The sequence below is a fragment of the Engraulis encrasicolus genome, chromosome 11, assembly GCF_034702125.1.
Source record: "Engraulis encrasicolus isolate BLACKSEA-1 chromosome 11, IST_EnEncr_1.0, whole genome shotgun sequence".
In the NCBI taxonomy this organism is placed as follows: domain Eukaryota; kingdom Metazoa; phylum Chordata; class Actinopteri; order Clupeiformes; family Engraulidae; genus Engraulis; species Engraulis encrasicolus.
This window is the reverse complement of record NC_085867.1, coordinates 42,434,564-42,454,453: the sequence shown is the minus strand read 5'-3', so window position 1 is coordinate 42,454,453 and position 19,890 is coordinate 42,434,564. Positions and strand designations below refer to the sequence as shown.

The 19,890-nt window shown below is 42.0% G+C and overlaps 2 protein-coding genes and 2 non-coding genes across 4 annotated transcripts in view; 2 read left to right on the top strand and 2 right to left on the bottom strand.

The window, feature by feature from the left end:
* The window catches only part of atp8b1 (ATPase phospholipid transporting 8B1), a 51,905-nt gene extending 44,667 nt beyond the window's left edge, over positions 1–7,238 (top strand). Inside the window, exons 22-28 of the mRNA XM_063210681.1 lie at positions 265–553; positions 790–1,013; positions 2,069–2,152; positions 2,768–3,013; positions 4,546–4,684; positions 4,824–4,954; positions 5,562–7,238. Of these exons, the coding sequence (XP_063066751.1) occupies positions 265–553; positions 790–1,013; positions 2,069–2,152; positions 2,768–3,013; positions 4,546–4,684; positions 4,824–4,954; positions 5,562–5,780 (1,332 nt within the window). The 3' untranslated portion in view covers positions 5,781–7,238. The remainder of the gene's footprint in view (positions 1–264; positions 554–789; positions 1,014–2,068; positions 2,153–2,767; positions 3,014–4,545; positions 4,685–4,823; positions 4,955–5,561) is intronic.
* A 1,740-nt stretch (positions 7,239–8,978) lies between these two features.
* On the top strand, positions 8,979–11,434 carry LOC134459011 (coiled-coil domain-containing protein 8 homolog). Its single transcript, XM_063211367.1, has 3 exons — positions 8,979–9,123; positions 9,608–9,654; positions 10,188–11,434. Exons 1-3 carry the CDS (start codon positions 9,074–9,076, stop codon positions 10,994–10,996), a joined length of 906 nt encoding a protein of 301 aa, XP_063067437.1. The 5' UTR covers positions 8,979–9,073; the 3' UTR covers positions 10,997–11,434.
* Positions 11,435–13,028: 1,594 nt separating this feature from the next.
* Positions 13,029–13,099, bottom strand: trnag-gcc (transfer RNA glycine (anticodon GCC)). The gene has a single exon. It is a non-coding gene; the product is annotated as a tRNA-Gly (tRNA).
* Positions 13,100–14,938: 1,839 nt separating this feature from the next.
* trnad-guc (transfer RNA aspartic acid (anticodon GUC)) lies at positions 14,939–15,010 on the bottom strand. The gene has a single exon. It is a non-coding gene; the product is annotated as a tRNA-Asp (tRNA).
* Between the last annotated feature and the right edge of the window lie 4,880 nt (positions 15,011–19,890).

Genomic DNA, 19,890 nt, shown 5'->3' with positions numbered 1-19,890 from the left:
CACACCCAAATAGGGGTGCAAAAGTCCTTTTCTTTCTTTATTTCTGCTTCCACGTCTTTGTTTATTTCTGCTTGAAAGAGCAAGATTCTGTAGAAGAATACAGATGTGCAAACATCCTTTCATGTGATTATTATTAGCAGTAGTAGTAGTAGTAATAGTAGTAGTCCTAGTAGTGTGTTATCCATGCCTTTGTTTCCTCTTCCCGTCTCCTCATTTCCTTTTCAATGACATGATATATATATATTTTTTTAATTTCTATGTCAGAACGAGATTCTGTACGAGAAGAAGAAGAAGCGTCGGCGGCTGCGTCTGCGTCGGCTGGGCAAGAGGTCGGCGGCTCCCGGCGGCCCTCAGGACGGTCAGCCGCAGGACGAGTACGAGAAGGAGATGCGGCAGGAGGACTTTGTGGACATGGCGTGCGAGTGCAGCGCCGTCATCTGCTGCCGCGTCACGCCCAAGCAGAAGGCCAACGTGGTCAGCCTGGTCAAGAAATATAAGAAGGCCGTCACCCTCTCCATCGGGGACGGCGCCAACGACGTCAACATGATCAAGAGTAAGAGAAATGATGATGAGACGTTTTGTTTTCTCTAAAGCCATACCATTTCTGAAAAGGCATTTCTATGCGATATGGATAAGACGCTGTGTCGTGAAGCGCGTTGTTCACTCTAAATAAATGAGCATAAAGTCAAGAAAGTGTGCGGTAGACTTCTTTCTTTTGGTGTAGATACTGCACTTTGCCTTTGCAGGGCATTCATGCTCCCATGGGTTTTTTTTTTTATCTGTTTGCAGCTGCCGATATCGGCGTGGGCATCAGTGGTCAGGAGGGCATGCAGGCGGTCATGTCCAGTGACTACGCCTTCGCCCAGTTCCGCTACCTGGAGCGCCTCCTGCTGGTGCACGGCCGCTGGTCCTACATCCGCATGTGCAAGTTCCTCAGATACTTCTTCTACAAGAACTTCGCCTTCACCCTGGTCCACTTCTGGTACTCCTTCTTCAGCGGTTACTCCTCACAGGTGAGCAACAAGAGACATGGACAGATTAGATAGATCACTTTTATTAAGATGATTAAGAGTTGATGGTAGCCCTGTATGATAGTCGGCACAGGTCGTTCAATCCTGCTGTTTGATGAGCTTTACGGGCAAATTGACCCTGTAGCTTTGGTGGTCACCACAGGCTTGTCTGTGCTGATGTGTGGCATAAAGGCACAGGTACACTGCTAACATATCTACGTATATGTTGACAATACTGAGAGTTATATAGCAATGATAGCTCTCAAAATCATGTTAATGTAAATAAAATAAAAAAAATTTAAAAAAGAAGAAAAAAAAAGATAGAGTTGATGGCGTGGGCGGTTCTAGACATGGGCCAGGGCGGTATACATGATTGTCATGTGTTTAACCGGATCACAGGAGCCCTGAGGAAGGTCAGTAGACTGAAAGCTTGGCCTATTATTAAAAAGAACACAAAGGGGATTTAAGTGTGCAGACATTTTTCTTTCAATTTTATACATGATTTTCATAACATTCAAAATGTATCTCTTTTGCCAATTCATGTGCCCCCTGAAAAAATAAGGACCCCACCTCGACCCCCCTGGTAATTTTGGTCTAGAACCGCCCCTGGTTGAGGGGCAGTGCCAAGTGATCGCTACACATCATAAAGCATTTTCAAACATTGAGTGTGTGTGTGTGTGTGTGTGTGTGTGTATCAATTTAAGTTTCTCTGGGTAAGCGCGCCAGCTAAATGTGATGTTATCTGTATGGTAAATATTGCTCATTGATCCTTTGCTGAAACATGTAAATGGGAAAAGTTATTTTCTCCATTTTCCAAATGTAATCATATGTAGCACATGTACTTTTAAATAAAAATACCTCATACAGAATTCTGTCATCATGGTTGGCCATAAGATCCACATTTCTTCATTTTCTATTTTTACTGTGTCACATACTGTTTATTTGCTTTGCCTGCCTTGCAATATCTATGATGATTGTTAGGGGAGTTTTGCAATTGAATTAAATTGAATTGAATTGAATTGACTGCGGTGTTGATTGTTTTTCCCCCACTCCAACAGGTTGCGTATGAGGACTGGTTCATCACTCTCTACAACGTGGTCTACAGCAGCTTACCTGTCCTCTTGGTCGGCCTACTGGATCAGGTACACCAAGCATCTTTTACATTTACTATTTCTGTTATTAAATATCATATCAGTTTTGTATCCGAATGGAAAGTCTTTTGTCATTTTGTAATTTCTTACTTAGCTGATTTTTTCCCTTTTTACAGTGATGCACGGTATAATGCTACAGACCAATCGAGCTGAGAATGTTTTTGGCATTTGGGTATGTGTAGAGTTTTCTAAGGTTATGATGTATTTTATGTTTAATTGTGTTATTGCAATGTTATTATTTCTGTTATTAAATATCATATCAGTTTTGTATCCGAGTGGAAAGTCTGTAGCATTAATACCGTCCATCAATGTAAAAAGGGCAAAAAAAATCAGCTAAGTAACAGAAATTACCCAAATGCCAAAAAATGGCAAAAACACAGATGCAAAGATACATAAAAAAACATACATGTAGGCTTGAAAACCTCGCCCTTACTGATAACATAAATCTCTCTGTCATCTCCGGAAGAATGTGAGTGACAAGCTGAATCTGAAGACGGCGATATAGAGAAGCATCATCCTGTGTTAGGTTGCACATAACACTTTGAAAACCTTGCCCCGATTGCACTGCCTGATAACATAATAATCTGATTCTGTCATCTGCGGCAGGACGTGAGTGACAAGCTGAGTCTGAAGTTCCCCAAGCTCTACCTGCCGGGCCAACAGGGGGCGCTCTTCAACTACAAGAACTTCTTCATCAGTCTGTTCCACGGCATCTTCACCTCGCTCATCATCTTCTTCATCCCATACGGCGCCTTCCTGCAGACCATGGGCCAGGACGGGGAGGCGCCCTCCGACTACCAGTCCTTCGCCGTCGTCACCGCCTCCTCGCTCATCATCACCGTCAACCTGCAGGTCAGGGGAGCATTTCTCAAAACCATGGTTGCTAAGTTTGTTAGCTACTTTGTTGTTTGCAAATGCAATTTCGCATTGACGACTAACCCAAGTTGCTAACTGGCAACCACTACGCTTTTTGAGCACAACACACTCGTGGTGCTTTCAGTTCAGGTTAACCCATTGATGCCTAAGGCACCTGCAAGAAAGGGTGCTGAATGCCTGAGCCCTCTTTAAGAAAAGCTGCCCTCAGCCTATAAAAACCTAAATATCTCAGCCTCTGAAGCACATAAAAACATGCAATAAGAAGACATTTAAACGCTAAGACCCTCATCTTTCATTTCAACGTGTTCATTCATCTCAAAGAAACAATGATTTTTAATAAAGTTGTCTCAAATTTCGTGAGCCTGAATGTTGCGTAATGACGCTCCAGGCGCCAGGGCCAATGTTGCGCAACACAACATCAGGCATCAATGGGTTAATGTGCAGGACAAAGACTTATACAGGAGTCTGCACAGTTGAAATCCTTTTTTCCCCGGTTTTATTCCTTTCCTCCTCGCTTATCACAACCAGCAGGTCAGACGTGTGCTGCTGACTTTAGCTGTGATGGTCTCTCTTAATCTGTATTGTAGGTGAAACTAGTGACTTAAGCTGCGATGGTCTCTGTTCATCTGCAGGTGAGACTTGTGGTGACTTATATTTTACGTAATGTCAATGGTAAATATACAGCTCCTTTCCAAAAAAAATTAATATCATGGAAAAGTGTATTTATTTCCATACTTCCATCAAAGTTGTTAAACGTTCATAGGCTATAGACTCATGACGCACATTTATAAACTATACCAATAATTCATTTGTTTATTCTTGCATATTTTGGGCTTCCAGCTTAAAAATAAAAATCATGAATACAGGATTTAAAAAAAATTGAATATTGTGTTGAAATCAGATCACATCAAATCAGTCGCAATATGGTACCTAAACTTGATGTCAATGTTCAATACTTGGGTAGGAATGTCTTTGGGAATCACTGACATTATGCGCCTTAGCATTGAACTAAATGACGGTGGCATTGCATGGAAGTTACTGTATGGAAGAAAATATATCCTTGATGCTTTGCTTTCAGCTGTTTTTGTTTTTTTGATTTGGTGCCCCTCATGTCCCCCCTGATTATACCCCCATAGATTACCACACCACATTTTGGTGCTTTGGTGGTATGGACATTCTAACTCACCAGATCTAAAACCCCATGGAAAATAGGATATTAGGTCTGGTGAGTCAGTCAAGTATATGCTATATCAGGGGTTCCCAACCTTTTTCAACTTGGGACCCACTCGAAATTGTCAAAAATGTTCAGCGCCCACCTCTGACCCAATTAAGAATAAAACTCAAATAAATCAACAACACACACCAAAATATGATTATTATTTTTGGAAAATGATTTCAAGGCCCACTTGGAATACCTTCAGGGCCCACCAGTGGGCCTTGGCCCATAGGTGGGAATCACTGTGCTATATTATTACAATGGTTTTGTTTTTGTTTTTTCCCCCCCACAGATATCCCTGGATACATCCTACTGGACCTTTGTGAACTGCTTTGCTGTGTTGGGAAGTATAGCCCTCTACTTTGGAATCATGTTTGACATTCACAGTGCAGGAATACATGTGCTCTTCCCCTCAGCATTTACATTTACTGGTCAGTTATTTATTTTTTTACTGATGCTAACTTTTACATTTTACATCAATTACAAAACTCTTGGGTCTTGATCCGGGTATATTACTTCCTGTAATTTGCTGTGCACTGGGTAACCATTGGCCATGTGGTTGATTGACAGGAGTGGCGTCCAATGCCCTGAGACAGCCCTACCTATGGCTGACCATCATCCTGACGGTGGGCATTAGCCTCCTGCCAGTCATCTGCATCCAGTTCCTCTTCAAGACCATACGGCCTTCTGTTGGAGACAAGGTACTGACCATTACGACACAATGAGTTTTACTCTTACTGTGTTTATACAGTATATCTGCTGATATGTAGTACATTGGAATGTGCCTGTCTGTGCGGCACAGCAGAAATTCTTTTCAAATCTACCCCAATTGTTTGTGAACCATATTCGGTCTCCTACTCCTACACAGTCAAGAGCGATAATATGTGTTTTTGAATATGCAGAAATGGAAATTATTTCAAATCAGTTGTTTTTCTCCTAGTAGTGTATACCTATATAGTAGATGTGTTTGACCGTGTGGCGAACCGGAAGTCATTTCTTTTGAATACTAATTGTGGTGGGCTCTATTTTCGCAAAACACCCCACATATGTGCTTGCATGCCCACGGGGACCCAGATTAGGGTCCAGCCTGGCTCCTTTCCCAAACCTACCCCAACTCTCTCTACCGCTTATTTCCTGTATTTTCCTGTCTCCTTTTCACACGGTCCTGTCATAATAAAGGCCCCAAAAAACGAATACCAATTGATGCAGCTGTATATATCTGTCTTTTGGACGTGTGTATTCACTTCTCGTAGTGCTGTATTAGTCCTAATATGATCTGTGTGTATGTGTGTTTGTGTTTGTGTGCAGGTGCAGAGGAACAGGAGGAAGTACGAGGCGGAGGAGGAGGAGAAGAAGAAGCCGACTCCATTCCAGCGCGGCCGCCGCTCCCGGCGCTCTGCCTACGCCTTCTCGCACTCGGCTGGCTACGCCGACCTCATCGCCTCAGGACGCAGCTTCCGGCAGAGACCCCGGCCTAGGCACCCCCAGGAGAGCATCCGCGAAGTCCCCCGGGCTGAGAACATCTGAGTGGGGACAAGAGAATGAGGACTGGGGAGGTGGTCTGGCCCCTATGGGAGGGAGTCACTGCACTAAGCAAAATAAAAAAAACACAAAGACTGACACTCACCGAAGGCCACCGTTTTCTCTGTTCTTTTGTTCCTTTTTTTGTTTGTTTTAATGGTGTACGTACGTATGTATGGCACAATGTTGTATTTCTCAGGATTTTAAGTTCGTTATTTTAAATGTCTTTCATTGTCGGGACCGTTATTAACTCATGTTGTTTTGGGGGTAAGCTTAACAAAAAGTTTGTTTTTCTTGACTACTTCTTCTTTCTGTCCTTTCTACATCAGTGTTGCAATTGGCAAGGAGCTCCTCTGGGCTTGCGTCCTGTAATGCCTTTGTCTGTGTCCCCCTCCTGCTCCTCTCGAGGCTAAATTAGTTTGGTTTGTTTTGACACAAGCCGGCAATTTCTAAACACAGGTGTTGGCTGGCTTGTTTTGCTCCGATGGGTCTTGCAAAAAGTCAAGGGTTTCTCCTTCGTGGTCTTATTTAAGGGGGTGTGAGTAGGGATGATTATTTTGAACAGGAGGGGGAATGGGGAGGTTCAGTGAACTGCGCTCTTCTTTTGTGTTCAGTATGGAAACCAGAGATGTTTACAGTTTGACTGTTAAATTCCACTAGTTGTATGTTTTTTTTTCTTTTGTTTCTTCTCCCGAGCCAAAAATCATGATTTATTTTGTTTCAATCATGATACACATTTTGCACCTACTGATTATCATGTGTAAATTGGCTTCAGTGAAATCTGGAGCTAGTCATACTGTATATCACTTAGAGTGGCATTCCCCTATTTTTCTGGAAATAAGTTAATTCCCCTCCTCCCCTCAAGTTAAACTATTGAGTTTCATCTTTCTCCTGTTCTTCCAGCGGTTCTCTGAGTCTCGTGATGTTACTTCTAGTTCCAAGCTAGCATTTTTTATTGAATGGAATGGGACGTAGCTGGTCCCATACAGTTTAATTAAACATGCCGGCTTGGAGCTAGAAGCTGTGTTGCTGGACTGAGAATGTGTGTCAGTACAAGAGATAAGTTATTACTCAATGTTTGCTTCAAGGGGAGGTGACCCAAACTGAGCTCCTTTCCAGAAATGTGGTGGCGTGTCGCTTTAATGTCATAACCTTACTAAGCATGCAGTTAGTCTGGGGGGTTATGGGTTGCACCTCAATGATTTAATGTTGCCTCAAGCCTCACCCATATCACCACTGTTACATTTTTGAATGTGTATAATACCCATCTTTTATATTGCAATTTTCCTGTTTTTAGAGATCACCATGAAAAACTATTTTCATATGGTATCAAACAAGGGCTTTAAATCTGGATGCCTTATATCTATATATTCTTACAGAACCGCATTTTACAAATGTCACATCATGCATTTTAATGTAATATAGTTTGTAAAATACATTGAATAAAGCTATATCTGAATGACATGATGCATGCAACCTCTGCTTTACCCTTACTGTAGGGGTAGGATCCTGTCGGGGGACTTTAAAGTTCTTTAACTTAAACAAATGAAGGGTTTTAGAACTGCCTCTGCCGTGGTTCCATGCATTCAAAGTCTGGTTCTAACTTGTGACGTGTCACCAGGGGCGTATTAAGAAATTATGCCCCCCTGGGCCAGACACTGTCTTGGCCCCCCAACCTTAAAAAAAACGCACCTTGACCCTTTAAATCGTACATGCTAAGAGAACCATACGCAGTGCTCACAGCTGGCAGACCTGGGGTCCGTTTCTCGATTCTTGTCATTGCTAACCGTCTTAAGACCATCTTACCATTCCCTTGGATTTAATGGTGAGCATCGCTGTCGAGAGAGAGTTGAGTCGCTCTTACGAAGGACGTTGCTACCGTCGTTAGCAAAGACGCTTTCGAGATACGGACCCCTGGACACTACGATACACACCATTTTTCCCATATTATAGAGTGGGGCAGAACTAGAGGCCTACTTAGTGTGTGCGCAGAGGCAAGGCAACACATTTTTGGCAGGGGGTGCTGTTGTTGGGTGGGCAAGTTGTGTTGGGCGGTGTGGGGGCCCTCCACCAGAAAATTTAGCATTTTTTAGATGCAATTTCCTGCATTCTAATCAATTTTAGAGCAAGGAATGGCAAATCCCTTCTCACTCACTCCCTCAGATTTGAGATGTTGAGATGACAAAATTAATGTAACTTGGCCACACATATGATGGTATTCAGAGATTACCACCCATCAGTTATGACTGAAAGCCCAAAAGCGTGATTTTGAATGCTGAATCCACCAAATCCACCACAACAGTCATTTGTGTAGCAACCACAATCAATGGTAGCAACTCATGAACTCAAATAATTGGAAAGATAATTATTGCAAAGGTGGTTTTGAAGGCTGGTTTGGGTCGTGGCCATGGGGCCAAGTTGGCCTGGCCCCCTTGGGGCCCCGGACCTGGCTTGGCCTAGAGACTATACCAGTACATTGTGCACTATATCGGCTGGAACATGAACCACCTTGGAAAGATTATTATTGCAAAGGTGGTTTTGAAGGCCGGTTTGGGTCGTGGCCGTGGAGCCAAGTTGGCTTGGACTCTTGGGGCCTCTGGCCCCATGGGCTTGGGCCCGGTAGGCCTGTGCATTAATTCACCCCTGCGTGTCACCCCATCTAATTGATTGGCCATAACGCACAAAGCAAACCTTTTCAGTTCTTCAGGCCATCATGCGCAAACCTTTTCAGTTCTTCAGCTCAAAGAAACAACTCACTGTGGGCCAGTTGGTCTATAGGTCGAACGAAGACCAGTTTGTTTTTAAAAGGTTTACATACTGAGCGTAGGTCCGTTAACAGTGTAACAATCCGAAATATGTTTGTGCACACACTGCACAGTAGCCTAGCTAACAGGGAGTACATATTGGTGTCTTATGTCTGTTCTGAAAATTGTATTGTGGAGTTTTAAAGAGGATGACGTGGCCATTGCGTGAGCTGAGAATTATAAGGTTCTATCTCCATTTTTGGTCGAAATTGAGTTTTTGACATAATCTGACCCATTACACGTTTATTAATGCCTGTGTGGTGCTATTTTGTAAAAAAAAATATTATTTCACATTGTTATTAATAAAATAAAAAGGTTCTATCTCAAAAAACATAAACCGAGTTGGGATTATAAGGTTCTATCTCCAGTAGATTCAATATCCAATGAAAACCCTGGCTGAACACGGACGGACCAATCAAAACCCACATCCTGGCTCTCTTGCTGGGACACAGAGCTAAGGCACCAAGGCTAAGCTGAGGACATTTGAAGCCGGCAATGTCCCCCAAAAGATATAAACGCACATTCACCAGTACTAGAAGAGATCGGTAAGTAGAAGCACATACAGCTGGTATATGATAGTTTACTAGTCATTACTATTGTAAATCAGCTTGTTTGCCAAAGTAGCTAGCTAACTAGTTCGGTTAGCATTAGCGAACGTTAGCATTAACTTGCTAGCGGACTTTATCATCAGCTTGCTAGCTCACCAACAGCTTGCTTACCATTTTGCACCTGTACATCTATATTTATGACAAATAAACATCCATGTATCCTTGTATCCTTGTAGATGGGCAACAGATTAGTTAAATGAATGTTATGAATTCTAACTGTATTCCACTTCCTTATGCAAGCTAGCTAGCTGCTATCTTTTAAGCTTGATAGAAGCTGTCTTGATGACAATTTTCTAATTTACTCCCCTTCAATAATTGCAAGCTAATCAACTTTTTAAGCTTCCTAGATGATGGTGTCTTGATAAAAGTTGCCTCATTTATATCAGGATAATAATACTTATTTTTGCTTTTATTATTACAGAAATGATGAAAATGATTCTCCAAAAGCAAAGAGGACAGCAGATAGTGGTGGGTATGGATGGCTGGAATTTCTTTTCTATTGTATTTGTCCATGCTTTTGCTTGTAAAATACCCAAACTGTGTTTTAGTGTCACAAAACAAAATAATAAACTGACACATTACTATAATATTGGATCATGTGATAATAATTCATCTTAAGCTTCTCTTGGCTACTGCTTGGGTTATGTTTTTGCAGGTTTGTAAAATACCCAAACCATGTTCTCAGTGTCATGAAACAAAATAATAAATGGCCACATTATTATAATATTGGATCATGTAATAAGAAAGAATCTTTAACTTTTCTTCGCTACTATGGGGTTATGTTTTTTGCAGGTTTGACGGGCAGTAAGTGCTCGAGTTGCACAGATGTTTTCAGACACTACTATGTAGGCAAACATGCAACTGGTAGTGTGTACACTAAGAAGTACATTAATCACTAAGCATATTTGACTGTTTATCCTGTTAAGTCTTTATAAGGAAAATGATGGTAGTAGTCCTTTATATTGTGATACTCAGCTGTCTTTTTTTTGTATCCATGTCAGGAGAGGCAGAGACCCCCAGAGCAGAAGCAAGAGGGACAGTAGGCGAGACACCCAGGGCCAGACCAGGCCAGACCCCCAGGGCCAGACCAGGCGAGATCCCCAGGGCCAGACCAGGCGAGATCCCCAGGGCCAGACCAGCCGAGACACCCAGGGCCAGACCAGCTGAGACATTCAGGGCCATTGCAGCAGACGCACCCAGGGCAAGATCAGCCGAGACACCCAGGGCCAGACCAGCTGAGGCACTCAGGGCCAGACCAGCTGAGACACCCAGGGCCAGTCCAGCCGAGACACCCAGGGCCATTGCAGAAGACACACCCAGGGCCAGACCAGCTGAGACACCCAGGGACATTGCAGCAGAGACACCCAGGGACATTGCAGCAGAGACACCAGCAGTTGAGATACAGCAGAGATCAGAGCAAGGGAAGAGTCGGAAAAGGGTCTGCACTCCATCATCATGGAAGTCAGTATGCAGAAAGAGGCTTTATCAAGAGGGTAAAGAACACATGAACACGTCTAAAGAGACAGTGCCAGCCAAACAAATAAAAACATTGGCCAAAATTACATTCACTCAAAATCTGTTCAGTGTACAGTACAGTACCTCTCATGCTCAGCTTCCCATACAGGTAGATATTAGGGGCTCTAACACCAAAACCAGGTCTAACATACCAACAGCGCTCTTGCTGCCCGAGCCAAAGTATCTAACCAACAAAAACACAATTGCAGAGGCAAAGAAGACTGACCTTTTATCTATGTTCAAGTACATGCCTGCTGTTGACAAAGCCTACTACAGCGCAGTATTTAGAAAGTGAAATCTGAAGTACAACATCCATACAAAAACAGACATACAGAATAATAAATAGTAAAACTGTCTCATAGTTTAACCCTAGCGTGTAAAATAAATGAACAATGTGTTTTTAAAAAGTGTTTAGTGATGTTTAGTAACAGTGTGTGTGTGTGTGTGTGTGTGTGTGTGTGTGTGTGTGTGTGTGTGTGTGTGTGTGTGTGTGTGTGTTGGTATGGATAGAGAGTGATATCTGAAGTTCATCTATACATGAAGTAAATCATACATAACAAAATAGACATACAGAATAATAAATAATAAAAGTGTCTCATAGTTTAACACTATCTTAAATAAACAATGTGTTTTTAAAAAGTGTTAAGCTTAAATGATGTTTAGTAACAGTGTAGGGGGGGGTATATGGCTGGAGAGAAGGGGATATAAAGGGTGAAATTAAATAAATGAACTCTTTTAAAAATTACATTTTAATTAAAATGTTCAAAATGTTGTAATGTTTCCATGTCCATGATCTTTGAAAAACAAAATAAAACATTTCTTTTTTTACAAACTCGCTTGACTGTGATGTATACTATAATGTTATATATTATATTTTATAGTAAAAGCTGTGTGCTTGTATTCTAAATACATAAATTGATTAAAATTAATGGTTATATACATTTATTCTTTGAAATACAGGGGTTTATTTGTAAAAATGGAGATAGAACCTTATAATTCTGAACAGAATCAGAGCTCTCAGAATTATAAGGTTCTATCTCCATTTGGGCCATGTTAAAAAATCCCATTTCCAAATGTGCCAGGATTTTGATATTCTGTCCTTAAAGTGTCTGTAGGGTGATGGTCTTGTTGAGCTATAATAGTAGATTATACTACATAACACTTTTGCCAGCTGGGATGTAAAAACTTTGATGCTCAATATCTCAGAACTACCCTAAACGGAGATAGAACCTTATAATTCTAAGCTCACGATTGGTTGACACGCGTTGACTAACGCTGCAGTAGACCATTATCTCTTGCCATGCCACAGCAAGGAGGGTGACACCCAAAACCAGGTGGCCGTTTGGAGCAACTGACAGGCCTGTTAGTGTCCATGGAAGTTTGCACACAACAGATTCCAGTGATGAATCTGCATCACATAATTTGGAGTTATATGAGCACAAAGACTGGATAGGCTAGGCCGGGGTTCCCAAATTTTACCATAAGGCCCAGCATATACTGGTAGATAACAGCCAAGGTCCTTACAGGTGTTGTGACACACTTTTGTTTTCTGTGCGCCACTTTTCACAACTATAGTCTAGGTCTACAAGGCAATGTCCCAATAATTATCCGCTGTTTTTTCTTTTTCGATCTGGTGACCCACACCAGATTTCCATGCCAAACCCCATTGAAAATCTTGTTATGTCTAGTGAGTTAGAATGCTCATAACACCAAACCACCAAAATAGTGGTATGGAATTCTACTGGGTATAATCAAATGGGAACTGTGGGTCACCAGATCAAAAAAGAAAAAACAGCAGACAGCAAAGCATTGGATATCTGGACTTCCATAACTTCCATGCATGCAATGCCACTGCCATTGACTTCAATATTTACCGCATAATGGCAGTGATTAAGGCAAAGAGATTCCTAACCACATATTGAACATTCACATGTAATTTAAAAAGTACCAAATTTCAAATGATTTGATCTGACCCAAATGATTTGATGTGACTTCTTTATTTTTTTCTTAAGGAAATGGTGATTTCATCACAATATTCTATTTTTTTATTTATTTTTTTATTATTGACTTCCTGTTTTCCACATTTTTATTGTTCATTGTGACATGGGTCTGAACCATTGCAACCATTGACAGTATTGCAACTAATGAGATGCAGGGGTGAGACTAATGATATGCAAGACATGAAGAAAAGCCTAAATTTGATTGGCTGTTGTGAACTTTATTTCTATGGCTCCGCTCAAAGTCTTCATTCAGAACATTCAGTTGTTTCCAAAAAGCATAAATTGGACAAAATGTTCATTTTCATATACAAAAAAAAGAAAAAACGATGCATTGGCCGGGAATCGAACCCGGGCCTCCCGCGTGGCAGGCGAGAATTCTACCACTGAACCACCAATGCGTGATTTCAGCAGTATTGCAACGCACGTCAAGAACACGTGGTTTCTGCGTGGTTGCAGCCTAGCGTTCTTCTCTGACTGTCTGATTGGTTGCGACCACACCAGTGAACCACCGCTCCGCGTACTACGGCTCAAACTCAAAACAACCACACTTTGCAATTTTACAGTCACTTCTATTGGTGTAAATGAACTATAGGACAATGCATATGGAATGCCAGATTGTTATAATGATTTAGGGACAACATTGATTTCAGTTATTATTGGTTGACAGAGAAGGCAAATTGAGAAACCTCAGAGACTGACTGACTAGTCCCCAGAAAGGATAGTAGGAAGGTGGACATGACGGTGTCGTGCCGAAAAGCGAGTCCCTGACAGAACACGAGTGTCCTCATTGAAATCAATGACATTTTTTGAGAGAAAATTATAGTAATTTTTGCAGAATTAATAACATCATTTATGAACTAAACATATGCTTATGAAACATTACTCGTCCTCCACTTAATTTGAGCTATTTTAATGAAACTGTAACATTTGTTATGAAAATTCGTTGATTATTTTATGGAATTAATACTGAAATTGTAACCAGCTCTTTGTAATACTTCCATAAGGAATGTAGATGCTGTATTGATATGCTTTCCATCTTAAATTGTGTCAGATTTGTCTGCAAAAATGGGTAAAACATATCTGAAAAATTGGTCATTGGTTTCCATTGGTTTCAATGAGGGCACTCGTGTTCTGGCAGGGACTCGCTTTTCGGCACGACAACACTGTCAAGTGACAGCAGATTGTTGGTAGGGTAATCTTTTTTTATTAACGTTTTAGTGAAGGAATATGGCTTGGATAAGCAGGGCAAAAAATCCAATAAGACAATTAAAAATACGGTATGACATGATAACAAAATAAGACTAAAAGAAATAGTACCTTACCAAAACAGGTTCACAAAAATGCACTCATTCAAGTAATTTGAAAATTAATGTCATCTCAGTACACACACAACATGATTTAAACTTACAACAGACCTGTAGTAGAGCATAAGGCCAGTGCGAGTTTAGGCCGTCCAGACACAAAATGAATCTTACATAAAATGTCACAGAAAAGCTAAAAACATATGAACACACGGCATGGAAACAGTACAAGCAAATGCAAGGCACCCCCCAACCCCGCTCACGTGTTGCAGTGTTGCAATGTTGCAACTTGCTTGCATCCCTCAGCCGCGTGGACCCCCAAACCGCGCTCACGTGTTGCAGTGTTGCAACTTGCTTGCATCCCTCAGCCGCGTGGACAGTCAGAGTCTGGACAGTTGCGCTAATTACCTTTCTCCTTCAGTAAAACGTGGACAGAGAAAATACATTGTTTGAAAAACCATCTGGCCTGGAAAATAAGCTGCTTTAACAATCGTTCGGATCCGGCACCGGAAGAATTCAAATATAGAACTAGTGATCGCCAGGCCAATCGTGTTTCAATTGTGCAGCACCAGTGGACAAGGATGAAATATATTTCTCAAGGAAGGCTCACGATGAAACAACAGAAGTTCTCCACTGACAACCTACCGAATGGACGTCTTCGTTTGAAACCCTGCATCACAAGCGACATACCTTGCCAATCACGCAATTAATTCGACTTCGAATCATGTAGAAAGCGAGAAGTCGATATCTGCATGCAGGGATGCACGCGTGCACATCAATGAATTGTTGAACAGTTGAAACATGTGCAACGCCACCGTTGAACTTGTAAGTATCAATGTCCCATCATATGTGTCATCATTGTGGTGGACACGGCCAATTTATCCACACATCATGTGCGAAAGTGGACGAATTTTGCAGAAAAGAGAAAAAGACTGCCTCCCCGTCGGGGAATCGAACCCCGGTCTCCCGCGTGACAGGCGGGGATACTCACCACTATACTAACGAGGATTGGCTGAAATTTTGATGACGTCATCGGTAGAAGAATGTTCACTGTGTTTCAAGTGCCGACGACATCGTTCTTTTCTGTGGAGCTCTGTCTGTGAGCCGTACGGCTCTGTGAAATCTTTTCCTATGGGGCCCTCTAGTGGACGAAATTCTATACAACACAGCGCTTTGTCTGACGCAAATTTACATTCCCATACTATCGGGGCTTGAAATAATTCTGGGAATGTCCAAATGAATGAATGAATGAATGAATAAATAGCCTGCATTTAATCAATTTTATGTCATTCACATCTGAGTGCATTTTTATTATTTTGCCTGGTTTTTGTGATTGTGAAAAAAAAATCAACGAATGTTGAGAAGTTACACTAAATGGGTTAGCTCAACTGGTTAAATCATTTGCTTGGAACAAAATGGCCTTTCTTTTTCTGATGCAGCTCCTTGATGGGTGGGTGTCACTCTCTATGTCAATCCCATTATGTTTCAACACCCAACTCTCAACACCCAACACAGCAGACATATAGAATAGAATAGAATAGAATAGAATAGAAAGCCTTTATTGTCAGTATACAAAGTATACTGAGATTTTAGCTTCCCTACGAAGTGCACAGTCCTTTATAGATGATCATTGTCCAGTAAGTGTGTGTTCATTGTTGTAACAGCTTTGGGGAAGAAGCTGTTCTTCATCCTATTTGTTCTGGCTGGCAATGCCTTGTAGCGCCTGCCAGAGGGCAACAGTGTGAAGAGATGAAAGCCAGGATGCATGGGATCTTTATAGACAGGTCATCAGCTGGGAAAATTAGGCCTTTCGTCCTACCGCACTTTTCTCTGTGGATTACTGACCAGAAGCCCTATTGGAAGAAATTTAAACATGGGGCCACGTCAATTTTTGCTCAGAATTCAATATGGCCGCCATTTTCCAAAATGACTTGTTTTCATGCATTATTACATTGTACTATAAGGTGATATTCATGAACGATGAGCTACTTTCAGCACTATTCTGTCCTATTTCCTTACATACATGTTTACAAAGGTTGACTAATCTAAAACAAATGAAAATTAAGTTGGCCACCTTGCTGAAAATAATGATTGAAATGTACATAGAGAGTCTATGGCTGCGAAAATTAGGCCTATTGTCCTGTCAGGGTTTTCACAGTGGATTACAGACCAGAAGGCCTATTGAAAAAGATTCACCAGCTGGTTGCCATCTCAAATGTGCTCCAAAATTCAAAATGTTCTCTGTTTTTCAGAATGGCAGACTTTCATACATTTTTCTCAATACTATAAGACCATAATTATCAATAAAGATAACCTATTTTCAGTGAAATCTCCTATCTACAGACGTGAGTACAAAGGTTGGCAACAGAAAGATGTAAATTTCCATAGACAATATCCCAAGGATTGTTGTCAGAAAATGATTGAATTACACATACACAGTTGACTGCTGAAAAAAGGCTATTGATCTGCCAAACTTTTCACATTAGATTTCTGACCAAAAGTTTTTGCATAAAGCAAGGGTGAGTGTGCGTGCGTGTGTGCACGCGCGTATCCCCCGCTCGTCTTTCCCCTGCTCTACAGTGTCTTTCCCCCACACACTATTCTGCCTTCTCCACCCCCTCACTTACCCCCCCCACACACTATTCTGCCCCCCAACTCCCTCACTCATCCTTCCCATGCTACTCTGCCCCTCCACCCCTCACTCACCAAACACTATTCTGCCCACGCTCAACCCCCCTGACTCATTCTTCCTCCACCCCCCACATAATACTCGCCCACCCCCCACCCAATGTGAAAAGTTTGGCAGGTCAACCCCCCCCCCCCCCCACTCACTTACCCCCCCCCTCACACACACATTATTCTGCCCCCGAACCACCCACATCCCCCCACACACTATTCTGCCCCCCACCTCCTAAATTCAACCCAGACTCATTCCCCCCCCAACCCCACTCTGCCCCCCTACCTCATCCCCTCATTCATCCCCCCGCTCCTCCACATCATTCGGTCCTCCCTACCCCCCCACCTTAGCCCCCCCCTCAACACACACAGACCCTGTCTACTGTGTCTATGTCAGTGTATGTAAAGAAGCACACTGGCCACTCACACTTGAGAAAAGCGCACTCAGGCACACGTACACACACATACAAACGCACGCACACACACACAAGCGTGCACACACTCACACACAAGCGCGCACAAACACACACACACACACACACACACACACACACACACACAAGCGCGCGCACGCACACACACACACACACACACACACACACACACACACACACACACACACACACACACACAGTTTGGCAAGACAATATGCCTTTTTTCAGCAGTCCACTGTGTTTGTAAAGTTCAATCATTTGACAACATTCCTTTGGATATTTCAAAGTGGCAAGATACAGGGGGTGGACAAAATAACTGAGACACCTTTCATTTTAGTGTTGTAAGTTTAATGGCTCAAGTGGACCAGCCTGTTGGCCAATCGTCATTAATGGAACATTGCTCCAGTAAAGTGAAGTGTGAAGATTCAATTAGCAGGGTAAGAGCGCAGTTTTGCTCAAAATTTTGCAATGCACACAACATTATGGGTGACATGTCAGAGTTCAAAAGAGGACGTGTTGCTGTTGCATCTTTGACCAAGACAGCAAGTCTTTCTTTTGTATCAAGAGCCACAGTATCCAAGGTAATGTCTGCATATCACCAAGAAGGATGAACCACATCCAACAGGATTAACTGTGGACGCAAGAGGAACTAAATGACACTAAAATGACAGGTGTCTCAGTTATTTTGTCCACCCCCTGTATATATATTCATGCCTTTTTCTAGACAACCTTTATACTCACGTCTGTAAGGAGATAGGACAATTTAACTGAAAAATAGGTCATCTTTATTTGTACTATGGCCTTACAGTATTGAGAAAAAATGTGTGAAAGTCTGCCATTCTGAAAAACAGAGAACAATTTGAATTTTGGAGCACATAGATGGCCCCACGTTTTCATCTTTTTCAATAGGCCTTCTGGTCTGTAATCCACTGTGAAAACCCTGACAGAACAATAGGCCTAATTTTCGCAGCCATAGACTCTGTATGTGTATTTTAATCATTATTTTCAGCACTTTCCTTTGGATATTGCAAGGTGGCCAACTTTATTTTCATTTCTTTTGGTTTAGTCAACCTTTGTAAACATGTATGTAAGGAAATAGGACAGAATAGTGCTGAAAGTAGTTCATCGTTCATGAATATCACCGTATAGTACAATGTAATAATGCATGAAAACAAGTCATTTTGGAAAATGGCGGCCATATTGAATTCTGAGCAAAAATTGACGTGGCCCCATGATTTAATTTCTTCCAATAGGGCTTCTGGTCAGTAATCCACAAAGAAAAGTGCGGTAGGACGAAAGGCCTAATTTTCCCAGCTGATGACCTGTCTATTAATGATACTCCTGGCTCTAGCGTGAGTTGTAGATGGTGGGTATGGGAGGCAGTGGGCAGCCTATGATTTTTTGTGCTGTTTTGATCACCCTCTGCAGTCTCTTCCTGTCAGCCTCAGTGCAACTTGAGTGCCACACTGACACTGCGTAGGTCAGCAGGCTCTCTATGGTAGAACGGTAAAAGGTCACCAGCAAGCTTGAGTCTAACTGTTCTTTCTTAAGTACATGAGGGCTTTACAGTGGTCTTGGCCGTCAGAAGAGGTAGTGCTCAGTTCCAGCAGCGTATTTGACATTTTGTTATAATTTCACAATTTTCTGACTTGTAATGTAGTAGTCACTGTACAGTAGTAAACTGGGCATATCGTCTGATAAACCAAAACCAGACTAAATGTGAGATTGGCAGTCGCAGGTTAAAAAAAAAAAAGAAAAAAGACCGCCAGCAGGTGGCACTAGTTTACTAGGCTACTGGGCACATATTGTAGAAAGACATTGATGGGTTGAGTTGACCCCCTTTATTTGTCAATCCATCAAATGTCTGACTTGAAACGGCTAAGCTGAAGAAGTTGCCCCACCCGGGCTTCGAACATACATCTTCAGGATACCAAGTAAAAACATCCACTTTGATTATGACACCAACTTGCATGAATTGTCTCCCTAGATTCCCCGGTTCGAAACTGGATGGAGTGACCTCCTTAATCCCATTCTAAAATGTGTACTTTTTACTCCCAACTAGAGGAGCATGGAGCTCTGTGGAAATACAGCAGGCCCACTTGCAGTCTCACTGGTGTAAATTGTTTGCAAGAACTGTAGTTATCCCCAATTTTTAATTTCACTCCAACTTGTAATGGCAACTGGGGCTTCAAACCGGGGTCTACAAGTTACCAAATATCCATTCGGACCATGATGTCAAAGTGAGTCATCCCTGGAGAAGCAGGTTCGAAACCGGTTGGGAGAATATTGTTAACCTCTAATTCATGTTGACAGAATAACAATACAAAGCCTTTCAAGCGCTATTGATGCCGTTTTGGTATCCCATTATGATTCAAAAAGCACAGACCTTACTGACCTCCAAAAGACGGTGGAGAGATGGTAGAGGGCAAAGACACTGACTCCAATAATAATAATGAAATAATGTAATGAAATGTTGATTGTTGTCTCCTATGCCTGTGAACACTAGCATAGGAATCTAGATGCCCTGTAGGGGTTTAGCTCGCTAGGCTATGTGTGAACACACGAATTTAGTAATTAGGCCTACAACATTATACAATTTTGACCCCCCCAATGTTGAGCTGAAGTTTGCGACTTTGACAGAATGTAATGAGAGGTGATTTTCAGAGGATTTTATTCTGGGCCTGGCCAAGTCTGTCAGCAGCCCTGAATATACTGTATGTGGTGCCAGGTAAGCAAATCCCACGTCAGCCAGGTTTCACCCTTTCATGACCTTGACCT

Coding starts and splice junctions, on each gene's coding strand:
- LOC134459011 (XM_063211367.1), top strand. CDS start 9,074: ATGTCCCCCAAAAGATATAAACGCACATTCACCAGTACTAGAAGAGAT. Junction 9,124..9,607: donor ACCAGTACTAGAAGAGATCG/GTAAGTAGAAGC, acceptor TTATTATTACAG/AAATGATGAAAATGATTCTC. Junction 9,655..10,187: donor AAAGAGGACAGCAGATAGTG/GTGGGTATGGAT, acceptor TATCCATGTCAG/GAGAGGCAGAGACCCCCAGA.